This window comes from Xiphophorus couchianus, chromosome 3 (assembly GCF_001444195.1).
Source record: "Xiphophorus couchianus chromosome 3, X_couchianus-1.0, whole genome shotgun sequence".
NCBI classification, from domain to species: Eukaryota; Metazoa; Chordata; class Actinopteri; order Cyprinodontiformes; family Poeciliidae; genus Xiphophorus; species Xiphophorus couchianus.
Genome location: NC_040230.1, coordinates 21,069,607 through 21,083,965, shown reverse-complemented (window position 1 = coordinate 21,083,965; position 14,359 = coordinate 21,069,607). Strand labels below are relative to the sequence as shown.

Genomic DNA, 14,359 nt, shown 5'->3' with positions numbered 1-14,359 from the left:
TGGCAAGCCAACACGATTTAGCCTTTTTGTTTTTAACAAGGACATCTGCAATGAACATAAACATTTAAATAAAAATTTAAAAGTCATTATTCCCTAACTTATGATGTACATAATTAAAAAAAATAAAAATACTTTCTAATACAGGCATAGTACTTCTGTGCAGAAGCATCAGCTAGAGGCCAAGAGGTTAACATTCTCACTAAGAGATCCTTGATAGTAAATAATTTGAGCTCAGAAACAGAAACTCAAAGATTTCTATACAAGTTAATCACAAACTTGTGAACTGAAGGAGAAGAATTTAAAATCTCTCTCTCTTGGCTCATTGAATAAAACGAGAAGCTCCATTAACATTCCTGCTTCTTTTTGTAATCTTTTCCCTACAGACCTTCAATAATGCCTTCTCCTTTCAGTTTTTCATTTATCTTTTTCATATTGCTAGAAGAGAAACAGCAGTGGGAATTTGTTCTACACCCAGCAGATGCAAAGTCCCAGGAGTCAAGGTTCTTCCTGCAGAGACTCTTTGTGTGAGAAACGCTGATAGCTACTACTGAGAAATGCAGGTCCCCATTTCAAAATGATGAAGTAAAGAAAAAAATATATACATAAAGTCTATAACCCATTGAAGATTTTGGACCCTGAGGTTTCTAACTGTTTTCACCAAGAGTTATACAAATACTTATGGTACGCTTTGTTCTAGAGTTTCTTTTAAGAGAAAGAAGAGTTACTTGTCGGGAAAAAAAATACAGCCTCAACTAAAAACAGTAACATAATTAATTTCTCAAAAACGTTACATATATTAAAAATATGCAGATTTTTTTCTCAGAGATGAGAATCAGACAAGAATGACAGAGATTAAGATTCTTGACATGATTTCAGCTGAGTAAAGCTAAGGTCTTAGAAAAACAGCTGAACTGTGACATGAAATGAGAAGAGAAAACTTAATTTGGTGTTTTTTTGAGCTGGAATGTCGGGAACTTTAATTGTGACATAAGGAAACCAGCAGTCTTTATTTGATCATAAATCTAGTAAATGTAAATGCCTCCAGATGGATAAACAGCGGTCAACAAAACCACAACATGCAATAAAAACACAGCCTGAGCAGTTTGATTTGCTCTTACACTTTTAAACATAATTATTACAGTTTTATTCTATCTTTTGTTTTTCTTTTGCTCAAATGATTTCCTCTCTAAAACAGTTCGAGAGACCACAGATGTGAGGGGTTTTTTTTGTGACGGACATAATCAAGATGGTATCATCATCATGCTAATCACCATAAGAAAAAGAAGAAAGAAAGAGAGAGGAGGAAGGAATGATTTAATGATTCCCTACAAGAATATGCTGATTGCAGTCCATTTTCTCAATTAAGAGCTATTGTTGAACGCGCTCTCCTCCATACGAAGACACTAAAGCATATGTGCACAGGAACGCACACACAGACACAGCTCAGTGGCAGCGCCACAGGGGGTTGACCGCAGGAAGCTCCAAATTAGAAAGAATTAATTTGGTTGGAAAATGGAGCTTGATTGGTGACAGAAATCAGGCTGTAGCACGAGAGTGAATGTGGCTGCACCATAAAAAAAGAAAAATGTATGAAGCAGACTGCATTTTGGTGATTTTTTTAAAGGTTAATTTAGCTCCATATTGATTAGATTCTTTCTTCTAATTCTTATAAAAGTAGAAGTCTTCTTGATGTCTTTAAATATCCAATGTGAAACATGTGAAGTGTCTTGACCCTTAAAGCCACAAAAATGTGAAGAAAACAAGGAGACGTGCTAGAGCTAAAATGCAACATGCAACACAGAAACAACCATAATCAATATTTTTTCTATCTAATCTGGGTGCAATAAAAACAAGCCACTCTTCAAATGGCAACACAATTACACTTGATTTGACTAGCGGTAATAACTGCTAAAAAGCACTTCTCTGTCTGTGTCTTTCTAGAGTGGGCCGCATTCCATAATTTCTTGAACTAATTTGTCTATCAGAGACTAGACACATTCTGACATTCAGCACAGGTTTTTACAGGTCATGGTGCCTACATTGATACAAAACCATGCTAGGATTTTTTTTTTAAAAAAAGGTTGAAGAAATTTAGTCTTTCTTTAGAAGTTTCCAAACTCAGTAGAATCATCAGGTATTATCTAAGTGGCAAGTACAGTAGTTGTCAAAAGAAAGCTCCTTAGAGTAAAAAAAAAATAATTCAACTAAAGCAAAAGTACTTTATTGAAAGAAAGAAAATTGTTTAGGCTTTCATACCAAAGCCTAAGAAATTGTACACAAAATAAAATAATACATACATACATAAAAGGAAAGGAAAGCTTATGTGATCAATTGTAAACTTAAAAAATGATAGAGCTGTTAAACTTTAAAATTGTCAGCATGAAGTAAAAAGGTCAAAACTCCACCAGCTAAAATATTCTATATTGAATGAATACTTCAGATTTTTTGTATCGATCTGCACACATCTCTTAAACACATTGCAATCACAATGTTAGTCAATGTCTTATTAGTACTAAGCAATGCAAGAAAGGTGATAACTGTTGAATATTTTCTAACAACCACGAGTTCATACGTTGCATATCAGTGTAATATTCAGCATGTTTGCTGGAGTCTCTTGCAGTAGATTTATTAAGGTACACTGCAGGGCCATTACTTAATCAGAGCTGGTGATAGAAACAAATCTTATCTGTTATTATATTAACTACCAGTATGGTTTTCCACAACCTAAAGGCTCTCTATACTCTGTATTATTTTTAGTTTTTTGTGGAGGATCATAAAACATAGACACAGTTTAACTTGGTAAAGCTTATCATTAATGTCAATGTCCCTGCAAACATATATTTCTTTATGCTGCTTTAAACAACAAATAAGGCTTGTGAATGTTTCATAAACTCTGTCAGCAGAGCTCTCTACAGCAAGATTAGAAAAAATGGCAATTTTGTATTCTGCTGTAAGGAATAGCAGTAAGAAGAGGTCTGTGGGGTGCTTTGACCTGCCTTGTGTCCATAAGGAACGGCCAGAGACAGAGAGCTCATGTTTATTCTACAAATAATCTGAGTTTTGATTAACATTGTTGGATCCAGGATAAAATACCAATTTGTTTGATCAAAACTTCATGAGAACTTTCACTAAGGTTAAGTAAAAGCTTCTATTTCAGTGTTTCTAAAATGAGTGTTCTGTTGCACAAATACAAAACACGTTCAGTATCACACAGATTTTAAGTTTAACTGTATACCCTGCTGCTGTCTATGTATTTGATTTATTCTCTGAGGAGGAACATCATGCAATCCTACTCAAGTTCTCTGGGCTTTAAATGATTCTGCTTGAGTGCCAACACATGAAATAATTTACAAGTTATTGCAGTAGATGTAATCAAGACCAGACCTTTCTCTTCTATACCTTATTGTTGGTTCAAAAGCAAGACAGACCAAAGGAAAAAGAAAGTGCGCTTTGGAAAAATAAATTTATGGTTTGTAACATTTACATCTTTTAATGGACTTTGAAGTGAATTTGCAGAAGTTGTAAAGTGTAACCACTGTGACAGAATCGTCTATGTAGTTTTATTGCCTCTTGTCCAGACTCAACGGCTGAAAAACACGTCAGTCAATACTCCCGCAGTAGTAGGGATTGCCTGCAGAATGTTAGAAGACTCAATTTAAAGGGATGGCATGGTTATGAATCCCAGAGTGGGAAATTAAGGTTTTAGGAATAATGTTTAAGACCCCAAAAACTAAAACATGGCTCAAGTCTGCTAAGGAAGCATTATTTGTGCATTTATAACCCATCCCGGGCATGTCTTTTTTCTCTCTCCTCTTTTATTAAGATTATCATAGCCATATAGATTAACCAGCAAATATTAACGGGGTTTATTTTGTGGGTATCTGTAAACAAAATGACCCTATAAACCATTCCCGTAACAAAAGGTGTAAATCAGGTTGCAGCATTACACATTTCAAACACCTTGTGCTTCAATTTACCCCGGAGGATACAGCAGATCTGCAGCACCTCCTGTGATGCACATTAAATGTAAATTTCACTGTAAAAGAAAAATTAGCTAAATTTGTGGCACTTGACTGTCACATTGTGTTAATGTGCTGGTTTTATATTCTTAACGAAGAAGTGGAAAAGTTAGAGACATCCCATTTTGTAATTTTTCTTTGATAGCATATCAAAAGTTTGCTTTAAGCAGGAAGAGATTAAGGCAAGTAAACAGGAAGCACTCCAAAACCACCACACATTAAACAAGATTGTGAACATGCCTTGGTTTTGGAGCCTGAGGATAGATCGTAAACTACTGATAAATTAGTTTACTCTCTGAAAGATAAGAGTGTGCATGTGTGTATATGAATGTTTGTTTAGGCCAGAGTATAGTTTGATAGTTTATCAAACTTTGTGATACCTGTTGACCTAACGTATCAAGGGGCATTTCACACAGAAGCATCTGAAAAGCTTTCTGTGGGAACCACCTGAAGAGGAGAGGGGCTTATGTTTTTTGGGGGGAAAAAATGCAAGTAGATGATTGGATAATTACTGTCAATCAATCACCCAATAATGTTTTTTATAGACACAGCAGAAAAAGTAATTGTGGATGCAGCCTCTGTGCATGGATCTGTATGGGCGATGAAGCAAATAGAAGAATGAGAGACTCCTTTTTGAAGAATAATCCAATTTATTAATAATGCTGAAGTTTAACAATTGAATGGTTTTTTTTGTCTGAAATAAAGAAGAATAAAAGTGAGACTAACCTGTGAAATTTAAATATGGAGATCAAAACATAAGCCAGTCCCAGCAAGAAGTCTGTGTTGAGATGAAACCAATCTTCCAGAGCTATAAAAACACTGGAGCAGAGCAAGACCTGTCCCTGCCTCCAAGTAAGCCATGTTCCAAATATTAGCTTATAAATCAAATTTAAAGTCCTAATTTTGATGCTTTTCATAATTCCAAAGCTTGACTATAACTCAGCCTTATGTTATCATAGCCGCAGGATGAAAACTGATGAGAAAATGAAGAAAAGGATAACACGAGGGGTAACCAAAGAACTGAAGAATAACCTCCAAAGAAATTAAAGGTGGACTCCAAGATCAACGTACATCAGTGTCAAATTGCACCCTCTGTTTCCGTTCAAACCAAAGTCAACTTCATAGGAGACGACCAAAAAGTGAGACTTGAAATTCCTACAGTACATTGTGACAACCAGCAAAGCTTCTGGGAGAATATTCTTTGAGCAGATGAGACTAAACTGGGGCTTTTTGGCAAGGCGCATCAGCTCTATGTTCACAGATGCATAAAGAGAAAAGAACACTGTCCCTACTGTGAAACACTGAGAAGGCTCAGTTACTTTCTGGGGCTGCTTTGCTGAATCTGGCACAAGGTGTCTTGAATCTGTGCATGGAACCATGAAATCTTAAAACTATCAAGGCATTCTGGAGAGAAATGTCTGTCTAGTGTCAAAAAGCTGGGTCTCAGTCCCTTGACTGGTGATGGTTGCCCAGGTGACAACTGATGTCCATTATTTGGGAGGTGGTCATACTGTTATGGCTGATCATCAAATTTCTTCTCATTATTTACTCCTCTTGCTCCCTGATTCAGTCATAACTATAAAAGCTCACATTAGTACACACATGTTCATGAACGCATTTCACGGAGAAACTTAAGTGGAGACTGACAGAAATTGAAGCTCAAAAATATATATCTGAGAGGAGAGAGAAATATATCTGAAAATGACAGATTTTTTTTTTCTATGTAGCTACTCAAAAAGGAACTCCTGACAGCACAATGCAATCAACTAAAATGTCAGAGAGAAGTGGCCCATGAGAGGAGATTGGGCCTTTAACTGCTCCAATCAACAAATGGTGCTATGAGGCAGCAGACATCTGTCAAGAAAAACAGGCTGCAGACAAGAAAAAAAAAGTGCTCTTGTGTGACAGAAGGAGACAGCACAAAAGTGTTGATCTGAATGTGTGCGAGAGGGTGATCTTTAGCAGGCTAGTGGTGAAGTTACTTGGCCTTTTCAGCTTCAATCACAGCCATTCAGTTTGATGATCTTATATAAGTGCTGGTCTTCAGTAGAAATGGAAAGACAGCAGGGTATTATTTGGCCTTACTTAGAAATGATGGATAAATATACTTCTGAGAACCGGCCCTCATCACAGCATTCATATTACCACTATAATCATGAAAAGTTAGAAGAAAAGGGGAAGTTAAAAGGCTTTGAATGTCTTCTTAAAGGGAAGAAAATAATTTATTGATAAAACCAAGCATGGAGAAAGCTAATGGCTGAAGTGGTGGGTGACTAATAACACTATATATTTTAATTTACATGGTAAAAGATGAAGAAGGAAAAAAATAGTGCACAATAAAATTATTAGAGCTAGCAGAAAATTAGGCCAGGGGAGGAGGGAAAGGAGAAAGGGTAAATAGGGGACAGGAGCAACAAAAGAAAATGACAACTTAAGGAAGACCATTCTTATCTTTCTTTATGTAGGTTAATTGACTGAGGAATTAAAGCAAAAAAAAAAAAGATATAATGCAACTCACTGCATAGACATTAATAATAAAAGAGCTGGTAGCATATGAAATGATTCTTAACATACATCCGCACAGTGTAAGCTAGTGTGTCACCAAAGTATATTTCTAATTATCAGTTAATTGTTATTCCCTATCATTAGGAGGATGGTTTTTTAATTGTAATGTAGCCAAGCAGAAAGCCTACCTATACATGAGGGGGACAATTAGACACCTCCATTAACCCCTGGTTAATTACAACCTCTATTGCTGCTTCCCACAGCACTTATTTTACACTCTTCCTTACCCCTCATCTCTATCCCCGGGCCTTCATCCCTCTGTTTTCCCTCTTTTTTTCTTAATTTCTGCCCTCATTCAATTTATGTATGATCTCACATATCCTTAATTCTTCAACTTTAACCATCTGCAGTAAATCTAAGTAAACAACACTGATCTGTCTAGGTTAGATTACCCCACTCTTGCTCCCAATCTTTGTTATATTTTCACAGGTGAAACATGAAAAGTTAGATTATAGAACTGAAGCAAAGTTTATGCTAATTTGTAGCATTCAGATCTCACTAAATATATCACTCACTTGAGTAAAAGTCAGTTTCTTGATGATTCATCTAGCTGTCAAAGAAGCAATTGTTTCCAGAAAATATTATTAAGAAGGAAGCCAACAGTAAGGAAAATATACACAAATATTTTGGAAAAACATACCAGAACCATGTGAAGAAATAATTCTTTATCACTGGCGACTGTAAAGGTTTCCGATGAACAAAGTACTTAGGGCATATGGTAAATTTATTTTCTGTTGAGCGCAACAAAACTTTGACTGTATCTAAATTGCTTTTGGATTTATGTTTATTTGTTCAATGCATCTTTTATTTCATCCTGTTTTTTGTGTTTGTTAAACCATCTACCTGCCAGTTATAGGGTGTGAAAATTAGCATGTTTCTAGCATATTTACACATTGTAATTAGGTTAAAATCAACCATCCATTTTTTTAAATAAAAACAATAAAATAAAATTTGAGTTTTAAAAGAAAAAAAAAAGAATGTTTTCAAAATAAGGATATGTTTCAGAATTATCTGTTCCTAAGCTACTTCTAGGGAACATGAGACACAGCTATGACTCATGTTTTATGTGCAGCATTTAATCATAAAATGAGGTGAGGTCTGCCCTGTCTGTTACTTTTCTGAAAGGTTGTTATATTAGCATTAGTCCACGTGAAACTGGATGCACACCTTGTAAAAAGTTGTACCGTCACACCACTGAATATTTCCCATAGGTGATAGTAATCATGTAGATGTTGTTTTTAGGGTGAAGGGGGAAATGAAAGAGAGATCTTTCTCTTCAGTTTTCTCAGCAGTGAGTTTGATCTTAGAACTGTCCCACAGAGGCAATTTTTGCCCCGTGTCAATGTAGAATCATGGACACTGGACCTTACTGAGTAAAGTGATACCTGCAGTGCTTTTGATATTACTCTGGGTTTCTTTGTGACCTTCTCGAATCTTTAACTGACTTTAGTTTCTCCTGTGTTGTTGAATTTGCTACTTTTAAGGGTTTTTTTAAGAATACTTTATGTTGTCACTCAGGTTCTATTTCTGCTTTCTGCATTTCAGGTAGTTATTCATAAGGCTGATGAAATAACTTCATAATGTTAAAAATTTATTTTATGATCTGAAACATTAAAGTGTAACAAAAGAAGCAAACAGAAGAAATATGGAAATTGAAAAATGCATTTTTTTTTATTTCACAGCACTGCAGGTTTTCTCCTGAATAAACTCTTACTATTCTTGCTGACATTTTCAACTCAGTTAATGAACTCATTGCAGGACTTTACAACTAAATATGAAACTGAGCTACAAGGACAGAAATCATCTCTGTTGAAAATGATATTTGCACTCCTTGATCTGAGCATTTTCACCACAGAGAGCAGTTTTTAAATTGCTTGCTGTAGCTTCATAGAATTTAAAAAATAACCTTTTCTGCAAAGGCAAAATCATTCATTAAGTGAAGGGTTACCAGAGCTTTTTAAACTACTCCAACTGGTGTTTTCAAGCATTTTTAAGAATCAGAATGATTCCTCTTGCCATAACTCTTGTGTCTCCCTTATAAGAACTTAACATAGGATATACTGTATTTGGCAAATTATGCATGTTGAAGGGCACAAAATATATATTCTTGCTTTTGTTTTAGAGCCACAACATGGACCACAGCAGCCTAGCATAAGCCGAGGTGGTTTGATTCATGCCTTAAAACCACATTAAAAGCAAACCATGATTGTTTATTTTTGTAACTGAGTTTCTTGTCTTAGCAATTGGAACCACTTTTTGTTTGTTTTTCGGATCATTAGGAACAGCAAAAGCAATTCCTAGCAGAAGTTTCCCTTACTCAAACTGCAGCCTTAACTTTACATCATACATCTATAGATTAGGAATTTACTGATCCTAAATTAATAAGATTAAGACACCATGCTTTAGAAAGCTGCATATTTTTTGTGGCACTCTTTACTCAGACTAATGCCCTCATCTCCTTTTCAGTTTTCATTAGCACTACTCTGAGCTACTTTAGTGCCTAAAATTTCTCTCTAAATAAATGCACTGTCAATTCATAGTGAAATCTGTGATAACATTAATATATTCTTTCCCAATTAATTCTAGACTGTTCTTTCAAAGACAGACAGCCAGCTAAAAATTAAAAAAAAGAAAAATCTCATTCTAAATAATGCATCTTTAGTGGAGTTGGAGAAAATCAGAGGAACAAACTGGGGGAAAAAAAGCGAGGGTAAACAATGTCCATTGTTCTACTAGAAAAGACAATAATGACTGATAGAACTGGGGTGGCTAAAGAATACACAATGGTCTTTAATTGACTCATTAGAGAGGGAGAAAATGAACTAATGAGCAGAGAGAAGGCTGGAGCTGAACTGCTTGGTAAGCAGAATGGACAGCAATTTAGTTTATTAAATCTAGGCAAAGCAACATTGTTTTTTCACAAAGAGAAGAGAGAGTATGAGGCTTGGGGGGTCGGCAGGGGTGGAAAACCAAACGATGTGGAGAAAGTGGTCTTACGAGCCTAAGTATTTTAGTTAATTTGACCAAAATGTACCATTATTTTGATTATACTTTTGGGTGACATGTGAAGAGTCTAGGTATTGGCATCAAGGAACCATAAATCAAATTACAGTTACAATCTGAGGATTATAACAAAACAATCACATTAACCATCATGCAGACCATTTATGATACAATAAGGATCTGGTTAGGTTTATAATTAGCCAAACAACGGCTGGGGTTGTGATTAGGAAAACAAGGGCCAATGATAAAAGTTAAAGTGATGGAAATCAGATTGTGTGTGTCTGTGCATACCTCCAGGTGTTCCAGGATGTAAGGAGGGTTGGTCATGCCCAGCCTCAGCATGGCTCCTTCAGGTATCTCCTGCACTAATCTCCACAGTAATGTAGGCAGGTCTGTCCCTATGTCTCTGCCGTAAGCACCAGTGTCTTCACTTGTCAACCAGATCTCACACACTCCCTCTGGAAAAATAGATGGAAAGAAACCACACTAAATAAAAAAGCAAATTGGAAAAGCTTTCAAAGCTTTGCAAGTCAAAACTGATAACATAGCCAAAATATGTTTTATAACCAATAAGTAGTTTAGGATCATCCACAGGGAATGATTGCACAAAAAAACAACAAATTGCTGAGTTGGGTAAAAACTCCCATGTGGGCTTTCTCTACTTTGATTATAGCTGCCTTTACACTTCAGGGAATTTCAGGCTTCATCAACAGAGTTTAAAATAACTTCACCTATTGTAGGTAATGAATATTAAACCCCCTAGGTTGAAGCCGGGAGGGATTTTCAACAAAAGTGATCTGTTTGTATCCCAAGAAATCAGCTGTGGGACAACATGTGAATTTACATCAGATATGTTACCAGTGTAGCAAAGTAAAAGCAATTGAGACCAGAAGTTCCCTTTTCTCATACAAAATGGGAAAAAAGAATTGTTTTGTATAAAAGCAGAGGAGATGAACAAAAAAAATAAACTTGTGTTTAATCAAAATCCATTTTTCTTTGTTTTGTCAATTTATGCAAATTTCTTCAAACCACCAATAGCCTACATCCTCTGCTTGCCAAAAGCTCTCCTCCAAATGCTTTCCCTCCTTTACTTCACTAAGCCCCTTGCTGTCAGTATCTAAATGCTCCAAGGCTTTAGTAGAACCCTATTCATGACAGTCAGTGACAAGCATTAAAAATAACCATCCTACAAACAATTACTGCAGGAATGGGAAGGTCAGATGCAGCAAGAGGGGATGATCTACCGGCTTCACAGTAAATTAGAGCCACGCTCAGTGCTACTGTCTAATGATCTGTCACTGGGCTGTAGGTTTGGAAATGGTCGAGTGTCTGCTTAAGCTATGTGTTAAGACATATTATCTCATGCAGGCACACAAAAATAGATCTGCACTTACAGAGGCACAAGGCAAATTGCACGCACACTGGCATAAAAATGTGTGCAACCATCATTATCATTAACTGTGCGAGGACAGACAGAAAGATGCATGTGGTCATTTAGATAGCAAAAATTATGCTTGGCTAATTGGACAGTGGTGTGTGTCTGTGCGGCGGTTGCGTCTAACAGAGAGATACAGATGATACAAAGTAGGAGTTGGATAGATTTTCATGGGAGGGCGGAATTAAAACTGATGGAAGTGTAATTGTCAGAAGCTGATTTAAAAGGTTTGGCGATATCATCATCATGAACATTAAAATGCAATGAAGATTTCCGAAACCATCCATGTCTGAAAACATCAAAACCAACAACTAATCTCACATTCTCAGATCATATCATGCCAGCAGCAACACACACATACACGCACAAAACAGTGTGCCCTTTGTGTAGGACTCAGTAACAGCGGAATTCATTAATTCTTTTTATCTTTTTAAACTTCTTTTAAAATAATTTTCTGGGAACACCAGCGATGTTTCACAAACATCACAGTTGCAAAAGCAATCTTTTTTCGAAGGGATGCTGAAAAGCTCGAGGTCAAGCTCCACACAGGGACATATTAACCACCGTCAGTATTCATAATTAAAAAGAATCTGTTAAAATTTCATTACTGAAGTGGTGGTTTGCAGCAAGATGATTTATCCATAATTTGAGATGTTTGTGATCTTTCAGTCCTAAACAATAGTGCTGAGTGGAGTTCTCTCTCAACTTGTGTGGGATAAATTATTTCAGTCTCACTCCCATGTCAAGGCCCTTTACTGCATCATCTGCATCCTGAGATTGAGTTTTTTTCCCCTACATCTAGCCCATCAGCAGTCAGATTTAACATAACAGCTCTGCCCCAGAGGAGCCATGCCTGAGAGGTTGTTTAATACAGGGTCAGACCTGTAGTTAATTGGTCTGAAAACTGAATGTATTCCTCCCAAAACAAAATTCCTGAGATTCCAACAACACAATGCTGCAGAGGTTGTGTAATGTCTGCTTTATTGTGGCTTCCTAGTTCACTGTGTTGAGAGAAGGGTGATGCTTTGGAAAATCTCATGTTTACTCAAGGCCATAGTCATTAGTAGATCCCCAGATAAACCAAACAACCTGACCAATAATATGGCCTTTGGCTTGCCTCTCTCTGTTCCTTGTTATTAGGTGTGCCAATGGTGTTATTGTTGGCCAGGAATGTAGGGAAGGTAACCGTCAGGAAAAGCCTGCTTGTCCTCCTCTCTCTATCTGGTTAGACACAAACTACACAGCTGCTTCCTTAGGGTATAAGCAGTGGTGTCTGGTTGAAATGATGTTCCCAATATTACTTATAAGCACTAATTACTAAATATGATGCACTAATTACTAAATATGATAAGTGAAGTAATGATCAGGCTTTTCTAGCCCACACCGATTTCTAGTTTTGCTTAGGGTCTTACATAAGTTAAAAAAAAAAAAGGAGAGAGGGTTGGATGTGCGGGGGTTCAGCCTTTGATAGAGGAAGCAGCCCTGATTCAAACAGTATATCACAAATCAAAATATTTCCACATACTGTTGTGGAAGATATTTGCTTCCTTACAGATTTCATTACAGATTTCCTGTTTTTGCTATCCCCTCCACCCCCCTGCCATGCCATCAAATGAATGTTTCAGATCACTATACAAATGTTAAAATCAGCAAAAGATAGCCAGAGTAAATACAAAACACACACTGAAGTACTGTATTAGTTTTAAGGCAGATGTAAGATGTACACCTTCCAAAAGATGCATCTCATAAATTCACAATACTTTCATAAATTTCTTTTTTTTCGTGAAATCATTTTCTTTTTGGTCAGCAGTGGTTTCCACCTTAGATGCCTTCCATGAACACATTTGTTGCCCTGCCTGTTTCCTATCATTGCATCATCAAAGTGAGGTCTAAAATGCTTTGGGAGCTATTCTGGGTTCTTTTGTGACCTCCTGGAAGAGTCATTTATGTGATCTTCTGGGAAAGTTCCCCACTGTTCCATGCTTTCTCCATTTCTGTATAATGGCTTTCACTGTGGTTTGCTGGAGTTCTGAGGCCTTAGTTTCTCAGATAATCATGAATTTCTTTAGATTGTTCCATGATGTGTTGCTTTTTGAGATTACTTAACCAACTTTAGGTTCTTAAACAGGTTCACTTAATATGTGGATTAAGTGATTTTATGATTCTACAGGGCAGGAAGGGGGCATGGTGTGGCTAGTGAAACCTAACACACAAAAACATGGTTTATCACAGTTAATTAATGGTTTACCAAAAGGGGCAGTTTTATTTCCAAAACGGGTTCGGTTGGGTTGAATAGTTGATTTTCTTTAATAAATGTTCAAAATTATTTGAAAATATCCTATTAGTCGTGTCATGTTAAACATAAATATCTTTACTCAAGCAAAAAGCATCCAATTATTGTGACAATAATCACAAATACCAGTTTAAAACTATGGACAGTAGGTAAAAAAAATAAAACGAAAAATAACTAGGATATTGTAACATACATGATTTGATAAAATGCTCTTCACATAATAAAATAGCAAAACTAGTTCTAATTGCTCTTTTCTGTTTCTGATCACAGGATGTGATCCCCAACAACAAATGAAGTTCTATAATTTCTAATAGAACTACATACAGTAATATTATATAAAATTCTGATGCAGAAAGTTTGGTTTTAAAAAATGAGAAATACAAGCTGAGTAAGAGTATCTACCCTATATTTCACCTGATATAAAGGTAAATAAAGAAACAGAGAGAGGAAACAGTTACACTATGACGAACTTCCTTTTGTCTTTGTCCAAGAACAACAGACGAATAAGCCTCAACGTGTGTTATACACATCAAACAATCAACACTTCAGTTTTCCGTCAAATATTTGTGTGCATTCTGTGTAAGTGCGTAGCTAGTTTATATGGCTACTATCACCCAAAAGCAAGGGTAAAAACTAGGGATGATTTGTGAAGATATCTGCAAAATTCTTGTAACTTTAAATATATTTAAGAGTGTTAGCCATACTTTTTAATGTGAATATGAATAGCTCTGCAGATTTAGGGTTGGTGTATAGTTTGAGAAAATGCTAACTTTTTAATGAAGTGGTTTTTACAGACTGTTTTACAGAGTTAGAAGCTAGGTATGTTTTACCTTTGAGTAGAAATAGGAAGACCTGGGACACAACACCCAGGTTCAGCTGCACACCAATTTATTTCTTCTGGCTTCAATGTAGTTTTACATATTTGACAGCAAGGGACAGGATGTCCTAGTTGTCTAACAGTTCTGCTCAGCACACAGGATAAGGACTATATGAACAGACTGAAATTGATTTTTAATATTTCTCCTGAAATAAGCTAAATCAACA

At 36.2% G+C, this 14,359-nt stretch overlaps 1 protein-coding gene across 2 annotated transcripts in view; it reads right to left on the bottom strand.

The window, feature by feature from the left end:
• The window catches only part of cdkal1 (CDK5 regulatory subunit associated protein 1-like 1), a 190,543-nt gene that overhangs the window by 73,297 nt on the left and 102,887 nt on the right, over nt 1-14,359 (bottom strand). For both annotated transcript variants that reach the window (XM_028013056.1, XM_028013055.1), the window contains one exon: nt 9,879-10,045. In XM_028013056.1, coding sequence (XP_027868857.1) covers nt 9,879-10,045 — 167 coding nt within the window. The remainder of the gene's footprint in view (nt 1-9,878; nt 10,046-14,359) is intronic.